This window comes from Ovis canadensis, chromosome 1 (assembly GCF_042477335.2).
Source record: "Ovis canadensis isolate MfBH-ARS-UI-01 breed Bighorn chromosome 1, ARS-UI_OviCan_v2, whole genome shotgun sequence".
NCBI classification, from domain to species: Eukaryota; Metazoa; Chordata; class Mammalia; order Artiodactyla; family Bovidae; genus Ovis; species Ovis canadensis.
In genome coordinates this window covers 7,758,105-7,780,565 of record NC_091245.1, presented here as the reverse complement: position 1 = coordinate 7,780,565, position 22,461 = coordinate 7,758,105, and the positions used below count along the sequence as shown (strand labels likewise).

The following is a 22,461-nucleotide window of genomic DNA, read 5'->3' as shown; positions in this document are numbered from 1 at the left end:
ATAGCCTTGACTAGACGAACCTTTGTTGGCAAAATAATGTCTCTGCTTTTCAGTATGCTATCTAGGTTAGCAGATGGGGCTTAAATTCCAGTCCGGCTGTTTTCAAAGCTGATACTTCTTCTTTCATACCCTGCCAATAAGCGTTGAGCTTCTGTGTCTCCTATCAGCAGTTGGGGGTGAGGGGGTGGGGGGTGGGGGGTGAAATCCCTGTGATGATGTTTTAGAAATGCAGATTCTAAATTGAATCTGTATCTAGTGGAGAAGCTGTTACTACAGAAAGATTGCCTTTCTAAGTTAACTGGCCTGTGATTCATTCACAATCTCTCATCTTTCCCATTGGATCATGTGAGAAATGTATGCTGATTGAAATATCTCCGGCTTCTTATTGCTAAGCCTGTAAAGTATTTTACATAGTCCTGTGCTTTCTCACTTTTCTCTCTGAATCATGATTGGTGTTGACTTGAAATGACTTTCATCTTGTTGACTGTTCAGTTTGTGATAAGAGTTTACATTGATAGGAGTGGGGACGTTCCCATCAGCTCATTTGAAAATGGCCTTCGATGTTTGGGTATTGTTAGGAGTGTGTGCTGCCACTTGGGAAGTTTTCCATAAAGGAAATAACAGGATGTAGACAGCAAGAGTTATTTTAATCATGGAACCCATTTCATCATTAGAGTGAAAGGTTGAATTTAGTATAAATAATTTTTATAAGTTCTTTAATTAACTTGGTATGTCAGCAGCATTTCATTGTGGAAGAACCTCAAAGTGTCAAATTTGGCAAACTGAAATCTTGGAGTAGTGAAGACAATCCTGCTCATGGTAGCGTTTGTCATCATGTTTTTTCTTTTATCGAAGCACAGTTGATTTACAATGTTGTGTTCATTTCAGGTATACAGCAAAGTGATTCATATATATATATACATACACACACACATATACACACACACACACACACATATATATATATGCTGTGCCCATTTGCTCAGTCATGTCTGACTCTTTTGTGACCTCATGGACTGTAGCCCACCAGGCTCCTCTGTCCATGGGATTTTCCAAGCAAGAATACTGGAGTGGGTTGCCATTCTCTTTTCCAGGGGATCTTTTCAACCCACGGATCAAACCCTCATCTCCTACATTGGCAGGCAGATTCTTTACCACTGAGACACAGGGGAAGCCCATATATATATATATATATATATACACACGCACACACACACACATACACACACACAAGTATATGTGTGTGCATGCATGCTAAGTCGCTTTAGTCATGTCCTCTTGGCAACCCTATGGAGCATAGCCCGCCAGGCTCTTCTATCCATGGGATTCTCCAGGCAAGAATACTGGAGTGGGTTTCCATGCCCTCCCCCAGGGGATCTACCTGACCCAGGGATCAAACTTGTGTCTCTAATGTCTCTTGCACTGGCAGGCATATATATATATATATATATGTAACATTCTTTTGCAGATTATTTTTCATTATAGATTATTACAAGATACTGAATGTAGTTCCCTGTCCTAAACAGTAAATCTTTGTTTATTTTGTATGGAACAGTGTGTATTGGTCTTTGTCATTATTTAAAGCAAGCATGAACAAATCAAATTCTTGTAAATAATGAGAAAAATCAAGCCCATCATCTAGGCTACCGGGTACTCTGTATTAAAGAACAATGAGACCCTCTTGGCTTTACTTAATTTTACATGACTGGGAAGTTAGGTGATGATCCAGGGAAGGTACGGCAGGATCAAAGTGATCAGGACACAAGTTCTTTCTGGATTAAGCTTCACTACTAAGACTCAGAAGACGCAGCTGCATCTTCTTCCTACGCCCGAGTCTCTGTTGGTGCTGAATGATGCCCTGTCCAACAGACACTTATGTGATGTTCCTACTTGAGGTGCCACGTTTTGCGGATTTTGCTAAAAAGGGCAAAGCTAGTGGTTTTCTGTGAAAGCTCTTGCTGGGATTTGCTTGTATCTTGTTCAAGTCCAGTTGAGGTGAATAGAGTGATACCAGCATCATTGATGATGAAGGCCAAGTTGAAAGATGTGGCTTAGGGGTGCAGCCATCACGGACCTCCTCATGCTGAGCCCCAGAATGAGACAGAGGAACCCACCCAGACAGAGGCAGCCCTGGAGGATTGCCGGCTGCTGTCAGGCGACACGTGGTGACAGCTGACACCAGAGCACTAGCCCCCTGTAAGGAGCAGATCCCAACGAAGGAGTGGGAAGGGGCTGGCTGGGCATGGCCAAAGTGGTCCATTGGCTGTGTCAGTCCCCAGCCCTGAGCCAATCGAGGTAGCGGTGAAGAATCCGCCTGCCAGTGGAGGAGACAGGACACATGGATTCGATCCCTGCGTTGGGAAGATACTGTGGAGAAGGAAACGGCAGCCCACTCCAGTATTCTTGCCCGGAGAATCCCTTGGACAGAGGAGCCTGGCGGGCTACAGTCCATGGGGTCGCAAAGAGTTGGACGTGGCTGAACATGCATACACACAAACACGCTGAATACCCAGGGGCCCGATTTGAATAGAGTGTCCTCCGGGTGAAAATATGTAGGTGAGAGAAATATGTATAACCCGCAGTGGTTATTTCCGGTTCCCCATATATTCAGACCTAAACTGCTGGAGTCATTCTTAACATATCAAGGGAGCAACCCCAAAGCACAGATAGAAACCTAAGGCTTTGTGTGTTGAGCAGTGTCGTCAAGGTAGTTTCCTGGGATGGATGGAAGGAATCCAGCGGTCAGTTCAAGGATGCTCTCAGAAAAGGAATAGACAACTCTTAACTCACCCGTCAAAGATGGCCCTGGGTCCATTCCAGTGACTTTCCTCTTATTCTATATGTACATTGCTTGTAGAGTCCAGACAAGGTCATGTCCAAAGGGCCATGCCCCCGTGTGGATCCCCATACCCTTTATAAAGGACATTAAAAAAAAAAAAATTTTTTTATGTGGGCCATTTTTTAAAAAGTCTTTATTGAATGTGTTATAATACTGTTTCTGTTTTCTGTTTTTTTTTTTTTTTGGCTGTGAGGCATGTGGGATCTTAGCTACCCAACCAGGGATTGAATTGGCTCCCCTTACATTGGAGACTTCCCTGGTGGTTCAGACAGTAAAGCGTCTGTCTACAATGTGGGAGACCTGGGTTCGATCCCTGGGTTGGGAAGATCCCCTGGAGAAGGAAATGGCTATCCACTCCAGGACTATTGCCTGGATAATCCCATGGACAGAGGAGCCTGGTCGGCTACAATCCATGGGGTCGCAAAGAGTCAGACACGATTGAGTGACTTCACTTTCACTACATTGGAAGGTGAAGTCTTAACTGCTGGACCACCAGGGAAGTCCCTTTATGAAGGGTTTTGATTTTCTGCTTCAAGAAAACTGCTACGGGAAAGTCACGTGAAGCAGGCTAAATGTCAGACACATTTCACTTTCTATGATTATATTGCCCTTTCTGGGGTGCATATCTAATTCATATGTATATGCTAATGATTTACCATAATTATAATCATGTCAATCAGAAGACATACATCAATAATAAAAATTAGCCTGGCATTTTAATTATGCACTTATATGGGGTCTGGCAGTTGGCAGAGCTTTCCCAAAAGACAAAGCTCAAGAGTGGAATTATTAATGGATGAATGTGTATATTCAGTCAGACATTCGTCGAGCAAGCTCTTGGGGTAATTGTGGGTGGCCTCACTGGCCATGTGGACAAGCAGCCCCTAAGCCTGGCGTCAGTCTCTCAGCCTCCTCCAGAGACCCCATATGCTTGCCCACTGGGCCCAGGCCCTCCTCCCCACCAGGGCTCTCATAGTTCCCCACTCTGCCTACTCCCACCTTCTCAAGAACTTGACCCTTCAGCGTCTCCCAGCCTGCCAGCCAACCCGGTATCATTCATTTCCAACACTTGCATTTATTCAGTAGTAATTTATTGAGCACGTACTGATGCCTGAACCTGCAACAGACATTTCAGAGAGTACAGAACAGAGAGTGCTTGTCTTACTTTAAGAGATGAGGGTAAGACCATTGCAATTGGAAAAGTTCTGAAACTGGTTCCAGAGAAAGACTAAGCATTTTCTTGATGACCCTGCACAATACTGTGAGGAAAATTGACTGCAAAAGCCTACTTCACACCGCCTTCTCTTATTTTCTGCCCATTGACAAACCTCTCCCCATATTTAGCAAAGACAAAATTCACAGCAAAAGTCCACATTATGTCAGCTTTCTCATATTGAGAGCTCTGCTATGCCACTGTTGAATTTTTCCCAAGATTTTTTTCTTCCCCTCTCAAACTCTGCTTCCTTGGACAGATTTGGCAATAGCTTTGTAAGTGATGTGGACATAATCGCCTACAATAATGAAAAACCTACCAGGAATTTTTTTATTTTTCATTTCCCCTTGGGCATTCCTAGTCTTTTTTCCCCCCAGGCAGATCATTCTGAGTGTGCGGGTGTGTGTGCACATGTTACAAAGACAACTACCATGTTAATAAAATATTCAATTTGAAAAAAAAAAAGAAAGAAAATGGAAATTAAAAAAATTCTGTTGAGTGATCACAGTACAGTGCAGTGTTTAATTTCCTACTGAAAAGGTTGTTGTTGAATCACGATGCTGGGATTCTTGGCCCCCGGAGGAGAAGAATTGAATCCGGGGCCAGAGACGAGGCTTGATCGCTCAGAGCTTTTGTGTAATAAAGTTTTATTAAAGTATAAAGGAGATAGAGAAAGCTTCTGACATAGGCATCAGAAGGGGGCAGAAAGAGTACCCGCTTGTTAGTGTTAGCAATGAAGTTATATACTCTCCAGTGAATCCAAAGAATGTCTGGAGGTTGTAAAGACTTCACCAGAGCTACTCCCATAATTTGCATTTTAAGATAACAGTATTAGCCAGAAGGTTTAATCCAGAGACTGTCCTCAGGCAGAATACATTATTGTTATATAATCCTAATGAATGTAGAGAAGGAAAAAAAAAAAAGTTCGTCCTTTCTTCCTCCTTGAGAATTCCAGACCCCTCTCTCCTTGGGGACCCCTAGACTTCTTATCAACCTGCCTGGGAAATGACTCTCTCACTAGCAGAAAAGGGAGTTTTGAAGACAATTAGTAGCGTGGATACACTGGGCTTGAGCCGAGGGAGCCCGGCCTGGTGTGGAAGGGCCTTTCAGCGGAGGGCTTCTCAGAGGAGGTGACATGGGAGCTGAGATCTGAGTGATGGGTGAGGGTAAAGGGTGAGGGTTGGGCTTGTTTGGGGCACAGCTCCTGAGACTGGAGATAAGGCCAGCTCCGCAAGGGACTGAAAGATGGCGGTGAAGGTGGACGCTTTGGGGTGGAGACTGTGGGACTTTGGAGGGGCCAGGCCAGGGAGCTCCGTGAACACTGTCTGGAACTTTAGGTCTTGTTCAGGTGTGTCAGGAAGTCGCCGAGGAGTTTGAGGCAGGGTGAGGTGTGATCTGAGACTGTTTCAGTTGAGCTCACATGGGCTGCAGTTGGGGGTCAGGATCCTAGGGGGATGGAGTATGAGTGGGCGCCCCTGCAGAGTCTCTGGGTTCCATCCATTTGCTCTGTATCCATGCTCATCTTCTTCTTCCTTTTCATTCCAAAGGAAAACTTGTCTTGGCCTTTCTGTGCTGCCCACCCCCAGCTGGCCCCCAAATCTTGGGACCTGGACCCCTCCTCACTTGTCATTTCTGGCCAGACCCCTTTCCTTTGCATGAACAAAGGCTGCCAGCGTGGTGAGAGGACCCTTCCCTTCCTGCCGTCAGCCCCTCTCCCTTTCTGTCAAACTCACTGTGGTCTGTGCTTTCCTGCAGTTTTCATCTATTTCGTCACCCTCAGACGCCTTTTGAATGAAGCCCTTGGACACCACCTTTCCCAGGAAACTGCAACCTTAAGGTCACCTCCTAAAGTCAAAATTCAAGGGCTCTCCTTGAATTTTTTCCTTTTTAAAAAATTGAACTCAAGTTATAATACTGTGTTCTATCAGGCGTACAGCCAAGTGATTCAAATATATATATGCATATATAAATTAATGTACTTATTGCTGTTGTTCAGTCACCCAGTCGTGTCTGACTCTTTGTAACCCCATGGACTGTGGCACACCAGGCCTCTCTGTCCCTCACCATCTTCTGGAGTTTGCCCAAGTTCATGTTCATTTCATCAGTGATGCTGTCGAGTCATCTCATCTTCTGACCCCCCTTTTTCTTTCTGCCCTCCATCTTTCCTAGCATCGGGTACTTTTCCAGTGAGTGGCCTGTTTGCATCAGATGACCAAAATACTGGAGCTTCAGCTCCAGCATCAGTCCTTCCAGGGAATATTCAGGGTTGATCTCCCTTAAGATCGACTGGTTTGATCCCCTTGCTGTCCAAGGGACTCTTAAGGGTCTGCTCCAGCAACATGATTTGAAGGTATCAATTCTCTGGTGTTCTGCCTTCTTTGTGGTCCAGCTCTCACAACCGTGCATGACCACTGGGAAGACCATAGCCTTGACTCTGTGGACCTTTGTCGGCAGAGCAGCGTCTCTGCTTGTCTAGGTTTGTCATCGCTTTCCTGCCAAGAAGCCGTCGTCTTCTGATTTCACGGTTGCAGTCACTGCCCTCAGTGACTTTGGAGCCCAGGAAGAGGAAATCTGTCACTACTTCCACCTTCTCCCCTTCTATTTGCCATGCGGTGATGGGGCCGGATGCCACGATCTTAGATTTTTTAATATTTAGTCTTAAGCCGGCTCTTTCACTCTCCTCCTTCACCCTCAGCAGGAGGCTCTTTAGTTCCTCTTTGATTGCTGTGGTTGGAGTGCTATATCTGAAGTTGTTGATGTTTTCCCGCCTGTCTTGATTCCGGCTTGTAACTCACCCAGCCCGGCATTTCTCGTGATGTGCTCAGCATATAGGTTAAACAAACGGGGGGACAGCAGACAGCCCTGCCCTACTCCTTTCTCGATCTTGAACCAGTCAGTTGTTCCATACGGGGCTCTAACGGTTGCTTCTTGACCCACATATGGGTTTCTCAGGAGACAGGTAAGATGGTCTGTATTCCCGTCTCTCAGCTTTCCATAGTTGTCATGATTTACATGGTCAAAAGCTTTAGCGTAGTTGATGAACAGAGACAGATATTTTTCTGTACGTATATATAAGTGTGTCTATATATAAGAATAAGAATACATATACACACATATTTTTACGTAAAGAATATGTATATATTATTTTCAGATTCTTTTCCATTATAAGACATTAATGGTGGTCCAGTGGCTAAGACTCTGTACTCCCAATGCAGGGGGCCTGAGTTCAATCCCTGGTCAGGGAACTAAATCCCACATGCCACATGCCACCACTAAGACCAAGAACAGCCAAATAAATAAAAATATGTTAAAAAAAAAAGACATTGCATATAGTTCCCTGTGCTATACAGTAAACCCTTATCCTTTGGACAATCCTTGTTTTATATTTAGCAGCATGTATCAGTTAATCCCATACTATTAATTTATCCGTCCCCTCCCCTTCCCCCTTTGGTAATCATGAGTTTGTTTTCTACGTCTGTGAGTCTGTCTCTGTTTTCTAAATAAGCTTATTTGTATTCTTTTTAGATCCCACATGTAAGTGATATGTACTTTGTCTTCCTCTGTCTTATTTCACTTAGGTCCATCCATGCTGCTGCAAATGGCATTATTTCATTCTTTTTTTATGATTAATATTCCAGTGTGTGTGTGTGTGTGTGTGTGTGTGCGTGTTCACCGCATCTTCTTTGTCCTTTTGTCTGCTGATGGTTGCTTATGACCTGACTATTCTAAGTAGTGCCACTCTCAACATTGGAGTGCGTGTATCTTTTCAAATCAGGGTTTTCATCTTTTCTGAATATATGCAAGAATGCATGTATAGCCAGCCTGACCTGAGGCTTCCCTCTCTGCCCAGCCAAGACTCTGTAGTTCCAGATCTTCAGGGCCAAATGTTGCCGGGAAAACCCGCCACCATCTTGAACTCTGTGGGACCACAGCCAGGCTCGCTTCCTCCTCTAGAGGGAGCTCTTCACTTTCAAGCTCCCTCCAAGCTGGCCTGAAACCGTAGAATCAGGAGGGGCTCTGCCTCTCCCCAGGCTCTTTTTTTTTTTTTTTTAAGTCTTTTATTGAATTTGTTATAATATAGCTTCTGCTTTATGTTTTTTAGGTTTCCTTTTGTTTTTGGCTGCAAGGTATGTGGGATCTTACCCCCCTGACCAGGGATCGAACCTGCATCCCACTACTGGACTGCCAGGGAAGTCCCTTCCCCAGCTCGTGAATCTTACAAAATATCTTAAAATTAAACATTACATAAAATCACAAAGGAAAATATAGAGAATCCCTCGTCTCTTTATTTAATCACCACGTTGTCTTGGCTTTTATTTGCATTGAATTTTTCTTTCTATTGTCTAAGCCCTTAGGACCACACTAGGACAATGTCTGGTTTTTCTGTTGTCTTTTCCTGATTTATTTACTCGTTCAATGATTGGGTACCTACCATGTGTCACATACACACACTCACACTCACCCCTAGTCATTTTATCTGGGAGCTTTCTAATAGGTTCTTTTTTATATACGTGTCCTTATAGAAGCAGTGCTTTATGCTCATCGTGGTCAAGGACTCACTATTTCAATTTAGAAGTTAGAAGCTATGAGTATGGGCACTGTAGAAGAGGGAAGGACATCTGAAACATTCCTACAGGTGGTCTTTAAAAAAAAAGCAACAAGACATTCCTCACCAAAAGAGAGAGAAGTTTATACTCCTCGGGCCTGGAATCAGTTGGTTGACAATTCTGCTCTTTAAATCTTGCCAGCTCAAAGAAATCGTCGAAAGTTCTCACCTATTAACAGTTATTAAAATGGAAGAAGCAGGGGACGAAATTGTGAGCAATGCGATCTCCTATGCATTGTATAAAGGTGAGTAAAAATAGCTCTTCTAGAAATGTGACTTTCTGTGGCTTTTAATGGCTGGCATTTATTTTTTAAACAGCCTTACTGGAAATATAATCTTGCATTTAATTTTGATTATCATAGGTTGAAAGTCAGAATAACTATTATTGACCTCCTTGGATGTTTGTATTGAATAGAACAAGAATTTTTATGTCATTAAAATACTGGTTAAATATGATCACAGTGCTTTCCAAAGAATTGTCGCCAGTAGTGGTTTAAAATCTTTTTCTGAGCCTCAGACGTCTGGGAGAAGGTGATAAAAGCTATGGACCTTTGTCCCAGTGTTCCACATCTGTGTACACATGAGCACACACACTCCACACACAGCTGCTTCTGCATTCAGTTTCAGGGGCCAACGCATCTCCTGAAGCTTGTGAATGAGCCTCAGTTTTAAATCCTCATGTGTGAACTTTGCTTCCTGAGAATCCCATCCAGGTGGAATTACCTTAAGTAAACAGATCCTTGACAAAGACTGTTTGGAGTTGAGCCGCCTGATTAATATCTGTAAGGTATGCAGAGCAGGGCAAGGCACCTCGGAAGTGCATTTTAAGCATTAACTATTTATTAGAAACATTCTTGTCATACTTGTCAGAAATTTGGTTGTAAAGATATTCGTTGAAATGGGGCTACATCTGTAGAGATACATAGATACAGAAAATAATAGCTCTGGAAATGACAAGCAGAACATTGTTATAATATAGCTCTTTATTTCATAGATTTAGATATAATATAAGTCAGATGTGGCCCTGGAAATGTAATATTTATGGAATCTGAATCTATAGGAATAGATCAATATACCATAGTTACGCTGTTAGGATATGGAATGGAAAGATATTATCATCTAAATTGATCCTCATCATATACTTTGGGACATAGAGAATATGGATAAGAATCAGTGAAAATAAAGTGTCAGTGAAATGACAGCTCTGAACGTCTGATTCCTTTTTTTCTTAAGATTTTTTTTTTTTTTTTTGGTCTGGACCATTTTTTAAAAACCTTTAATGAATATGTCATAATATTGCTTCTGCTTTTTATGTTTTGGTTTTTTGGCTGCAAAGCATGTGGGAATCTTGGCTTCTTGTCCAGGGATTGAACCCACACCCCCTGCACTGGAAGATAAAGTCTGAACCACTGGGCCACCAGTGAAGTCCCTCTAAGTGTTTGATCCTAAAAGAACATGTCTGGAATCTCCTTTGACAAATGGCTCTGATAATTGGCCATATGGAGTGGTTCTGATGCTCTTGTTTCTGGGTGTTTGGTAAGTTGACTTTTTCCCTGTTCTCTTACAGCCTTTAGCACCAATGAACAAGATAAGGATAACTGGAATGGGCAGCTTAAGCTTCTGCTGGAGTGGAACCAGCTGGACATAGCCAATGATGAGATTTTCACCAATGACCGCCGATGGGAGGTAAATAAGAAGCCCTCCTTGGTGATTTCAGGGCAGGTCTAGTCCATTTCTAAGAAGGCCTTTGATACTGAATCTTGAATGGACGTTCTGTCTGGTGCATCTGTGTTGCTAGGCCTCACTTGCTTCATCTGTTTTTGCTGTTGTTCAGTCGCTGAGTTGTGTCCGACTCTTTTTAACCCCACAGACTGCAGCACGCCAAGCTTCCCTGTCCATCACCATCTCCTGGAGTTTTCCCAAACTCATGTCTATTGAGTCAGTGATGCTATCCAACCATCTCATCCTCTGTCACCCCCTTCTTCTTCTGCCCTCAATCTTTCCTGGCATCAGGGTCTTTTCCAATGAGTTGGCTCTTCACATCAGGTGGCCAAAGTGTTGGAGTTTCATCTTCAGTATCAGTCCTTCCAGTGAAAGTTCAGGATTGATTTCCTTTAGGATCAGCTGGTTTGATCTCCTTGCTGTCCAAGGAACTCTCAAGAGTCTTCTCCAGCACTTCTTCATCTGTAGTATGGGATAATAATATTGACTTCGTAGGTTGGTTGTAAAGAGATAATAAAACTAAATACACTAATGTTAGGTAACATCAAGCCATCAATGTTATCTAAAGTTTACAGCTTTTCAGCTATGACGTGAGAGGCAATTCTCCATCTGGGTGTAGAGGTGAAGATTTCCTCTTGGGGGAAATGTATGCTTGACAGCAGTTCTCATTTTGTGCCCTACTCCACCTTCCTAGCCAAATTCTAATGAGAAAACTGTCAGACGTGAGATGCATAAGAGACAAATAGAACAAGTTGATTGAAGACATACAATGAATATCATAGAAAATCGGGCCTCCCCCAGGCAAACCTGCACCTCCAATATGGAAGTTGTATGTCCAGGAAATCTGTATTTTTTCCCCAGTAAGCTGACTTTTCTCATTTAGAATTAATTTTTTCACATTTATTCAGTTGCACTGAGTCTTAGTTGCAGTATGCGGGATCTTTCATTTCAGCATGGGAACTCTTAGTTGCAGGATCTAGTTCCCTGACCAGGGATTGAACTCAGGCCCCCTGCGTTGGGAACACAGAATCTTAGCCACTGGACTGGACTAGGGAAGTCCCTCTCACTTTGAATTTGATGACAGCTCTAAGGCTACACTTTCCAGCAGCATCCTCTTGTATACAACTCAACTGAGATCCACTTCAGGAATTCTGATTCATAGGATCAATTATAAAATGTCGCACTTGGATCCACATAGCAGGGGCTTCTTTGTTTTCAGCTCTTCAGTCATTGGTGGGCAGTGAGAGTTTCATTTTATATGTGTGTAACAGTATAAGGCATGTATATTTCATAACTTTGTATCCTTCCCAGTCAGACTCAGAAAACACTTTTAGGCCCATTGTCATATAATCAAAGATAAAGAATTCATTTATATGAACGTGATCAATTTTAATAATAGAATACAAATAAAGTCATGGCTTATGGACATTTAAATTATTCATTTCTTTAGCAAACACTATCTTTGTTTGGTTTTTGCAGTATAATGAGTCCTATCTCATATGGCAAGCCTTGAGTTAGTTGAGGGAAAGTAGAATTGCAAGGAGATTTAGTTAATTGATTCATAAATGAACCCATGTATGTGAACTGCCCTATTTAAGTGAGGTTAGTTGGTACAAATAAACATAAATTTGGGCACATATTGAATTGATCATTTAATTTTACTAACTTAGATAAAGATAGTTAAGCATGAAGAGTCTAATGGTTGAGAGAATGGACTCTGGAGCCAGCCCCTCTGCATGACTTAACCTCTGCAAGTTACCTAACCTTCCCATACCTCCATTTCCTTGCACAGTGGTGAGTTGGGGTCAGCTCATACTGTTTTTAGCAAAAATCAAAGTTGACTGCTAAAATTTGTAGGGCTTTTTGAGTCAGTTATTAAATATAGTCATTAAAAATAATATAAACTTAGAACTAAATAAATTTTATTAAAAACAAAAGCAATACTGAATCAGACTCATCCCTTTCTAACTATTTTACTACATTTGCTATGACCTAGCCTCTGGAAGTTATGTCTGTTGTATCTGTGTGCTGGAAACACCGTACCTGGTACTCTCTGTCGAGGCCCAATTGAGCATTCAGTGATACCACATGATAGCTGAAGGCTGGCCGTGGTGGGAACATTTACACCATAGTAATGGGCAAATGCCACAAATCTGGGTTTATTTTCTTCTAGAGAGTTGGTTGTGACATGTTTACCAGCATACCACTGCTCATTTAAAAATGGAGATGGTAATAGTAGTATCTACCTCACTGAATTGATACAATCAGATGTTTCTAAAGAGCTTGAGACATAGGCACCTGTTAAGTCCAGTGTAAGTCTTGGTTTAAAAATAAATACAAATCTTTGCAGTAATGGTAATATTTGTGTAATCTCTTATACAGCACAAAGCAGTTTCACTGTGCTTGTTCACTTGGCCCTCATGTCAGCATCCCAGGGATTATCTCATTTTGATGGTTAATAAGCCAGGGCTCCATGGGTACCATGGTGGGGGTGGCATTCTGATGGCACTTTGGGAGCCTGTTCTGAACTTGAATCTCTAAAGGCATCTTTACCTGTGTTACCTCATTTCATCCCCACAAACACTTATTTTACAGATGAGAAAAATGAGTTTCAGAGACACAGTCTCATTCAAGGTTGCACATAAGGTAGTTCAGTTCAGTTCAGTCGCTCAGTCGTGTCTGACTCTTTGCGACCCCATGAATCGCAGCACGCCAGGCCTCCCTGTCCATCACCAACTCCTGGAGTTCACTCAGATTCACATCCATCGAGTCCATGATGCCATCCAGCCATCTCATCCTCGGTCGTCCCCTTCTCCTCCTGCCCCCAATCCCTCCCAGCATCAGAGTCTTTTCCAATGAGTCAACTCTTCGCATGAGATGGCCAAAGTACTGGAGTTTCAGCTTTAGCATCATTCCTTCCAAAGAAATCCCAGGACTGATCTTCAGAATGGACTGATTGGATCTCCTTGCAGTCCAAGGGACTCTCAAGAGTCTTCTCCAACACCACAGTTCAAAAGCATCAATTCTTCTGTGCTCAGCCTTCTTCACAGTCCAACTCTCACATCCATACATGACTACTGGAAAAACCATAGCCAAATAGGAAAAGGAGTATGTCAAGGCTGTATATTGTCACCCTGCTTATTTAACTTCTATGCAGAGTACATCATGAGAAATGCTGGACTGGAAGAAACACAAGCTGGAACCAAGATTGCCAGGAGAAATATCAAAAACCTCAGATATGCAGATGACACCACCCTTATGGCAGAAAGTGAAGAGGAACTAAAAAGCCTCTTGATGAAAGTGAAAGAGGAGAGTGGAAAAGTTGGCTTAAAGCTCAACATTCAGAAAACGAAGATCATGGCATCTGGTCCCATCACTTCATGGGAAATAAACAGTAGAAACAGTGTCAGGCTTTATTTTGGGGGGCTCCGAAATCACTGCAGATGGTAACTGCAGCCATGAAATTAAAAGACGCTTACTCCTTGGAAGAAAAGTTATGACCAACCTAGATAGTATATTCAAAAGCAGAGACATTACTTTGCTGACTAAGGTCTGCCTAGTCAAGGCTATGGTTTTTCCTGTGGTCATGTATGGATGTGAGAGTTGGACTGTGAAGAAGGCTGAGCACCAAAGAATTGATGCGTTTGAACTGTGGTGTTGGAGAAGACTCTTGAGAGTTCCTTGGACTGCAAGAAGATCCAACCAGTCCATTCTGAAGGAGATCAACCCTGGGATTTCTTTGGAAGGAATGATGCTAAAGCTGAAACTCCAGTACTTTGGCCACCTCATGCGCAGAGTTGACTCATTGGAAAAGACTCTGATGCTGGGAGGGATTGAGGGCAGGAGGAGAAGGGGACGACTCAGGATGAGATGGCTGGGTGGCATCACGGACTCGGACGTGAGTCTGAGTGAACTCTGGGAGATGGTGATGGACAGGGAGGCCTGGCATGCTGCAATTCATGGGGTCGCAAAGAGTCGGACATGACTGAGTGACTGAACTGAACTGAACTGACTAGATGGACCTTAGTTGGCAAAGTAATGTCTCTGCTTTTGAATATGCTATCTAGGTTGATCGTAACTTTTCTCCCAAGGAGTAAGCGTCTTTTAATTTCATGGCTGCAGTTACCATCTGCAGTGATTTTGGAGCCCCCCAAAATAAAGTCTGACACTGTTTCTACTGTTTCCCCATTTATTTCCCATGAAGTGATAGGACCAGATGCCATGATCTTCGTTTTCTGAATGTTGAGCTTTAAGCCAACTTTTTCACTCTCCTCTTTCACTTTCATCAAGAGGCTTTTTAGTTCCTCTTCACTTTCTGCCATAAGGGTGGTGTCATCTGCATATCTGAGGTTTTTGATATTTCTCCTGGCAATCTTGATTCCAGCCTGTGATTCTTTCAGTCCAGCATTTCTCATGATGTACTCTGCATAGAAGTTGAATAAGCAGGGTGACAATATACAGCCTTGACGTACTCTTTTTCCTATTTGGAACCAGTCTGTTGTTCCATGTCCAGGTCTAACTGTTGCTTCCTGACCTGCATACAGATTTCTCAAGAGGCAGGTCAGGTGGTCTGGTATTCCCATCTCTCTCAGAATTTTCCACAGTTTATTGTGATCCACACAGTCAAAGACTTTGGCATAGTCAATAAAGCAGAAATAGATCTTTTTCTGGAACTCTCTTGCTTTTTCCATGATGCAGCGGATGTTGGCAATTTGATCTCTGGTTCCTCTGTCTTTTCTAAAACCAGCTTGAACATCAGGGAGTTCACAGTTCACGTATTGCTGAAGCCTGTCTTGGAGAATTTTGAGCATTACTTTACTAGCGTGTGAGATGAGTGCAATTGTGTGGTAGTTTGAGGATTCTTTGGCATTGCCTTTCTTTGGGATTGGAATGAAAACTGACCTTTTCCAGTCCTGTGGCCACTGCTGAGTTTTCCAAATTTGCTGGCACATAAGGTAAGGTAATGGTAAAACCAAGATGTGGAAACAAAGGTGTGTCTGACTTTGAAGCTGTTCTCTTTCCCTGTGTGCCAGGGTTTCTCAAAGAGTGATCCCTGGACCGGGGGTAGCACGGGCTTAACTTGGGAGCTGGTTAGCAGTGCAGATCATCAGGGCAGCCACTGCTTTCTGCCTCTGTCCCACTGGGAGCCACAGCGTGAGGATTCAAGGGCCCCTTGGCAGTTCCCTCTGCAGGCAACATGTAGTCCTCTGAGACCAACATCAGACAGAAACTGCTAATGCTGCCCTTGGTGGGGGATATTCCCCTGAACCAGGGCTCAGACACATCCAGTGAAGAGAGTGGATTGGATGGGCAGTGAGGAGACGTGAGTGGGTTCGGCGCTACAGAGCCCAGGCTCCTGGAACTGCCCCCACTGGCTCCAGCTGATGGTTCTCCATGGTGTCAGATCTTCTGGTGTTTACTCATGAGTATTAGTTGCTCCATCATGTCTGACTCTTTGCGACCCCATGGACTGTATGTAGCCCGCCAGGCTCCTCTGTCCATGGGATTCTCCAGGCAAGAATACTGGAGCGGGTTGCCCTTCCTTGTTCCAGGGGATCTTCCTGACCCAGGGATTGAACCCAGGTCTCTTGCGTTGCAGGTGGATTCTTTACTGTCTGAGGCATCTGGATTTTAATGCTGGAATTTGTGGATTTTTATGAACCATCTAATTTTTTATTAATTAACTTTTATTGCAGTATAGTTGCTTTATAGGACTTTATAGTGGTTTTGTAGGACTTCCCTGTAGCTCAAATGGTAAAGAATCTGCCTGTAATGCAGGAGACCAGGGTTCAGTCCCTGGGTCGGGAAGATCCTCTGGAGAAGGGAATGGCAGTCCACTCCAGCATTCTTGCCTGGAGAATCCCATGGGCAGAGGAGCCTGGTGGGCTACAGTCCACGGGGTTGAAAAGAGAGGGACATGACTGAGCGACTGACACACATAGTTGTGTTGCAGTGTTGTGGTGTGCTAGCTTCTGCTGCACGGCAAAGTCAATCAGCCGTACGTATGCATATGGCCCCTCCCTTTCGGATTTCCTTCCCATTTAGGACACCACGGTGCATTGAGTTCCCTGTGTTATACAGTATATTCCTAGCAGTTTTCTATGTTATACATAGTCTAGTTGTTAATGTTGGCAACTGAATCAAACTAAAAAATATTGGGTTGGCCAAAATATCCATTCAGGTTTTGAAACACACAAACGAACTTTTGGCCAATCCAGTACTAAGGAGGACATTGGGAAACAGTGGTGTGATCTGTGGACCACTGTTTTGTGCCTGAAGAATGTATTAATTATCTTTATTAAGATTTTCAATAAGCTTCTATGGGATAAGACTTATCAGAGCCCAGACAGTAGAGATAAAGGGAAATAATAACTGGGGATCATTGTCAGGTGTTCCAGTAACTCATGGCTTTTTTAACATGGCCAGGCGTTGGCCTCATGGTGTGTGAAGGGTGGCAGGGTGACCCCACGGCACAGACGGAAGAGTTGGTTGGTGGTTGGCTCATAATGGTGTCTACTGTAGATCTCAGAGAAATGGTGTGAGCTGGATGGCAAGTTCCCTGTCCCCTAACAGAGCCAGTGCTTCTGTGCAAGACATTGGGATCAATTCTTGATCAATGTCATCCCTACATGGTGTCATCGTCTCCACTTTACCATAGCACAAGGCCAAGTCCCATCCAAGCCCACGTCTGGCTGATTTCAGATCCCACCATATTGCTTCCTTCTCCTGCCTCAATACTTGAGCTAAAATCCAACATTGTGTTACAACTGAAAATATAAATTTTATTTCCAAAGCAGAACTGAAAGAGAAACTGGTGATCCTGTTACTTTGTGGGTGAAAGTGCGATGTAAGCTGAGAAAGAAAAATGCCTTGCTTCTTTAGTTGGATTTAGGGTGTGCATTCTCTCTCTGCTCTTTCTCCTCAGTCTGCTGACCTTCAGGAAGTCATGTTTACAGCTCTTATAAAGGACAGACCCAAGTTTGTCCGCCTCTTTCTGGAGAATGGCTTGAACCTGCGGAAGTTCCTCACCAATGACGTCCTCACCGAGCTCTTCTCCAATCACTTCAGCTCCCTGGTGTATCAAAACCTGCAGATCGCCAAAAATTCCTATAATGATGCCCTCCTTACCTTTGTCTGGAAACTGGTTGCTAACTTCCGAAGAGGCTTCCGGAAGGAAGACAGGAATAGCAGAGATGAAATAGACCTAGAGCTCCATGTATGTATTGGGATGGTTGTCTGCCTGAATCCTCTGATCTCTTGAGTCTTCCTTCAGAAAAATCTCTCTACCTCTCTAGATTTCTACTCCCTACCTCATCACCATCGTGTAGTCAACATATTGGGTTTGTTAAATTTTTTGCCCTACTTCATTTATTTAAGCCAGCAAATCCTATTGAGATAACAAGTGGTGTATTTTCTTGCCTTATTCTTGTGCTATATTAACAACTAGTTATTGCGGTGTTTATTAATTGCAAAGGTTGGTGTGATACACTTTCTGAAGGCATCTAACAGAGAAGAGGGGCAAACAAATGGCAACCTGTTCATGCCTTAGCCTTTTGGATGCGATCTGCCCAAAATAGTTCTGTGCTGTCCATGCAAAGGACTGGAGAACTGCCAAGTTTTCCTTTGTGAATGAGAAGGGAAGTGAATCTTTCCAAAAGGACAACCCTGGTTTCCATTTGAGAGGATGTTATGGATGTATATAACTTATATTCTTTCAAGATTTTCTACTTAAAGGACAGGCAGGGCCAGTTTCCTGCACCTGTGACTCTTTGCTGAAGGCTTGCTCTGGTCAGAGCCCACTGAGGGTCAAATTGGTGTATAAATACCCCACAACTTTCCTGCTCAGAGGGGATACTTCTGAGGCCTGTGTCCTTCACTGGCCCCTAGAGTTAGTTGCCTAGTGGGACTGTTGTTGTTTAGTTGCTAAGTTGTGTCCGACTCTTTGTAGCCCCATGGACTATAGCCCACCAGTGTCCTCTGTCCATGGGATTCTCCAGGCAAGAATACTGGAGTGGGTTGCCATTTCCTTCTCCAGGGGCTCCTCCTGACCCAGGGACTGAACGCACATCTCCTGCACTGGCAGGCAGATTCCCACTGAGCCACCAGGGAAGCCCCACCTAGTGGGATTAGCTTCTGGTTATTTACCGTGATAACCTGTCGGTCCTTTCTTTTCTAATCTCATTTCCTCAATCTCCAAGTGGTTTTCCTGGAATCGCTTCTCAAAATCCTTGTCTCAGATCCTTTTACTTCTGGGAAAACTCAAGCTAGGTCATTATCTTTTATAGTTCTAGAATTTTAATATATGTGTATGTTGCAAAAATCTGAATGAGCTAGGTGTTTGAAGAAGTTGGAAGTGTTTAAAAAGCTGTTTGATTCTATTTATAGTGAAACTCTCCACAGTGTCCATAACTGTGCCAGAAACATTTTGTATCTTGGTAAAACTTGTAGGAAAGATTAAGAGGAATCTATACATAGAGTTGTTTTTCTATCTGAAAAAGAGTCCCTTGGAAGATATGGGTGGCTAAATGAAGCTGGGATTCTAGCTGAAACATTAGGAATTGAAACTTTGAATAACACTCCAGAGAAATGAATATAGTTTTACACTGTGATTGAACTTTAACTATCGGAAAGTCGGAATTTAGACTGAGCGTTTTTCTAGATGAGAAGGAGATTTATATGGTGAATTAAAGGAATTGCTTTCTCTTTCGGCTTCTAGAGTCATTCAGCTTTTAAACTGCTGTCAGCACGTTTTTTTCACCCTTTATACTTTTCCATCTACTTGTACATTGCCTTTTATGGCAGATCAAAGGTTCTGTGTCAGATTATACCACCTGGTGCATTGAGGAGATGAAACGCTCATCCCTATTCTGTGAAAATGGATTCAGGCACCAAGTCACAGGGCCCTCCAAACACGGGGTGCTCCCTAGGGCATCCCGACCCCATTTTCATTCTCATCCTAGTGTGTCTGCTAAAGTGATGTTCCAGCCGTTAAGTGCTGACTCCCTGCTCTAACCCTCCCAGGATGTGTCTCCTATCACTCGGCATCCCCTGCAAGCGCTCTTCATCTGGGCCATTCTTCAGAACAAGAAGGAGCTCTCCAAAGTCATTTGGGAGCAGGTAAATGCCCAAGTCCTTGGCAGATGTGCGCTGTGCTGTGGTTGCTCTGACCCTCTCAGAACTCACACGTGTGTGTGCGTGCGTGTCCACGCTCAGTCGTGTCTGACTCTTTGCTGCCCCAGAGAGTGTAGGCCACCAGGCTCCTCTGTCCTTGAAATTTTTGCCATCTCCTTCTCCAGGGGGCCTTCCTGATCCAGGGTTTGAAGCTCTGCCTCTTGCATCTCCTGGACTGGCAGATGGATTCTTTACCACTGCACGCCCTGGGGAGCCTAACCTTAAAGCATCACTAATGGAATGAAATATTTGATGTAACGAAAATGGCTGTGGCTTGTGTTTAATGTGAACAGAGGTGTGTTTGGGAGGGGAGGTCTCTGGAAAGTCCTGGGCTTTGTGGGCAATCCAGGAGGCACTTACTTCTTAGGTGTGTGTGGATGTGCGACTGTTTTCCAAGTGGATGAGGTTTTTGAGTTTAGTTTAAAAATTAATTTCTGGCTTTATCACATTATAGACAGGAAGGTAGGGCCTGTACAAAATCTGCTCTGGGAAATGATTGATATTTCTCTCTGTGATTCCTTACATAATGATTTTTCTAAGTGATTTATGAGCAGTTGAAAAGCAGTTACCTTCTCTACTTTTAGAGCCTACAATTAGGTACTAAATATTAATTCACACACAGTCTCACTAACTACGCTGTCAGATCTTCGTGCCCTTGGCCCCTTTCCCACCTGAGCTCTTACAGCATGGGGGTGGGTCTTCAGCCCTCCCACTGCCCCATCTAACTGTCAGCTTGTCCTGCGTTGACCTTGATGCTGTCTTTTTGTCTAATTCCGTGCTCACGACTGTGAGTATACTCAGGTTCAGGACTCTCGGTGCATGCTGCACATCTTGCTGGGAATCCATTTCCTGCTTTTGCCACAATTTTTTTCCTTGACTGACTTTGACGTTGGCTTGACCACAAGGGATTTAGAATTAACGGCCGCACGCTCACTTCTCTGAAAGACCAGGGGCTGCACTCTGGCCGCCCTGGGGGCCAGCAAACTTCTGAAGACTCTGGCTAAGGTGAAGAATGACATCAACGCTGCAGGGGAGTCGGAGGAGCTGGCAAACGAGTACGAGAGCCGAGCAGTGGGTGAGCCTCCTGGAACGGGACCCGGGGCTGGCACAGGCACGCTAGGGGGCATTTGCTGACTTTCCTAAGACTGAAGGCGGGGAAAATGCGGGCTTCCTCACTCCACAGCCTCCCAGAGCCATGTCCAGGTCAAGTCTAAGCAACTCAGCACCGTAGGGGAGCCTTGGAGAGTTGCTTTTCAGAAACTGTGACAGGTTTGAGGTTTCACCTGATGTGTGAGCTAACGGGTTAGCCTGCCAGTCTCCCATACCCATACCTAGGGAGGACCCCAGAGCCCTAGTTGGGGACACAGATAGTTTATTACTATGGGAAAGGCAGCATTCAGAACAGCATCCAGGGTTGTTCCTCGTGCCTCGATTCCCCACGGGGTGATGTGAGCAAGAGCTGGTGTTGACAGCCCCACAGCTCCCCAAAATCAGGAGACTCAGGGCCTCTATAATACAAGATGACAGGCGAGCTGCCCAGCTCCCCTCCAGGGGGTGGTTTCTCATCACCTGGAACAGAAGAGGGCAGAGGCCTTGCTGAGTTTGATGTTCCCGGAACATCTGTCCTCTGTTTGCTTCACTTGCCCTTGAACAAAGCTTATCAGTGCCCCTGCTCAGAAGGCCCGGGCCGTGCGAGGTGTGAGAAATCCAGGAACAAGTTGCCTCCCAGCAGCACAGAATGTTAGGCCAGTTCAATTTTTTTTTTCTTTCCCCCCACTTGGGAGTTTTAAGTTTGCAGTATGGCACATTGCCAGCTGCAGGCGTGTTTATCTGTTGTCTTATGTAATGAGTTGAGCTTCTCTGCGTTGGAAAAAAAAGGTGTCTGATTTTTTTCTTCTAATATATTTAAAATTTGAAGATATCATGTTGATTTCGGATTGACTTAGCTAGTCAATGACTCCTAACATTTTGACTTTTAAAATGGTTCCTCTGAGGATCAACACACCAATCTCTTTGTCATAAGAGCACAAAATATGAACTTTTACATGTCAAAATATGAGCACATCCTCAGTGCAATTGGTCAGTGTTTTTTTATTACCTCATTTTGGCTTTTTCTTTTGGCACTGTGCCTTAACTGCAAAGACCCTCACCAGGAGGGCACAAGAGGTAAATGAGATAGCCGAGGGTCTGCATCCTCCCCCCAGTGGCTGAGCCCCATCAAAGCAGGAGCTCCCTGTGTTCACTGCAGCTCAACGGGCATTTCTGCCACCTGCCGCCAGGAGGTGCTGTAATGGGCATGCGGTGCCCAAAGAAGACCCCTCGCCCTGTAGAGAATTCTCATGTGTTGGCCTTCTCTCTGTCTTTTATAAGCCAGGATAGTCACAGCCAGGATTTTGTGGAAGTCGGGGCTTGGCTGGGGGAGAGGGGGCAGGGTGAGAAAGTTCTATGTATTGGCCAGCCCTGCCTCCCTCTTCCCTCTCTCTGGGGATGCTGTCGCTTAGAGCTGTTCACAGAGTGTTACAGCAGCGACGAGGACTTGGCGGAACAACTCCTGGTCTATTCCTGTGAAGCCTGGGGTGGAAGCAGCTGTTTGGAGCTGGCGGTGGAGGCAACCGACCAGCATTTCATTGCCCAGCCCGGGGTCCAGGTAAGCAGCACGCCGTCACCAAACAGCACGCCTAGACACGAGCCTTTCCCATCAGCTGGGTCTCTGGATCCAGTGTTACCTGTAGCTCGGTGCAGGGATGGGCCAGGTTACACAAGCTCCCCGAGCCTTAGTTTCCTTATCTGTAAAATGGGCAGAGTAGGGGGTAAAGAAAGGGTTGCTGTGAGGATTCAATGAGGCAGTATGAGAGTGGGGCCAGCCCTTTATGGCAGCGGTTGCTGTCACCGCCATTGTCAGTAGTCATG

At 44.3% G+C, this 22,461-nt stretch overlaps 1 protein-coding gene across 1 annotated transcript in view; it reads left to right on the top strand.

Annotated features, from left to right (window-relative positions):
• Positions 1-22,461, top strand: part of TRPM8 (transient receptor potential cation channel subfamily M member 8) — a 91,890-nt gene that overhangs the window by 20,993 nt on the left and 48,436 nt on the right. The window contains exons 9-14 of the mRNA XM_069585106.1: positions 8,801-8,903; positions 10,226-10,344; positions 17,306-17,596; positions 19,402-19,497; positions 20,497-20,626; positions 22,053-22,198. Coding sequence (XP_069441207.1) covers positions 8,801-8,903; positions 10,226-10,344; positions 17,306-17,596; positions 19,402-19,497; positions 20,497-20,626; positions 22,053-22,198 — 885 coding nt within the window. The remainder of the gene's footprint in view (positions 1-8,800; positions 8,904-10,225; positions 10,345-17,305; positions 17,597-19,401; positions 19,498-20,496; positions 20,627-22,052; positions 22,199-22,461) is intronic.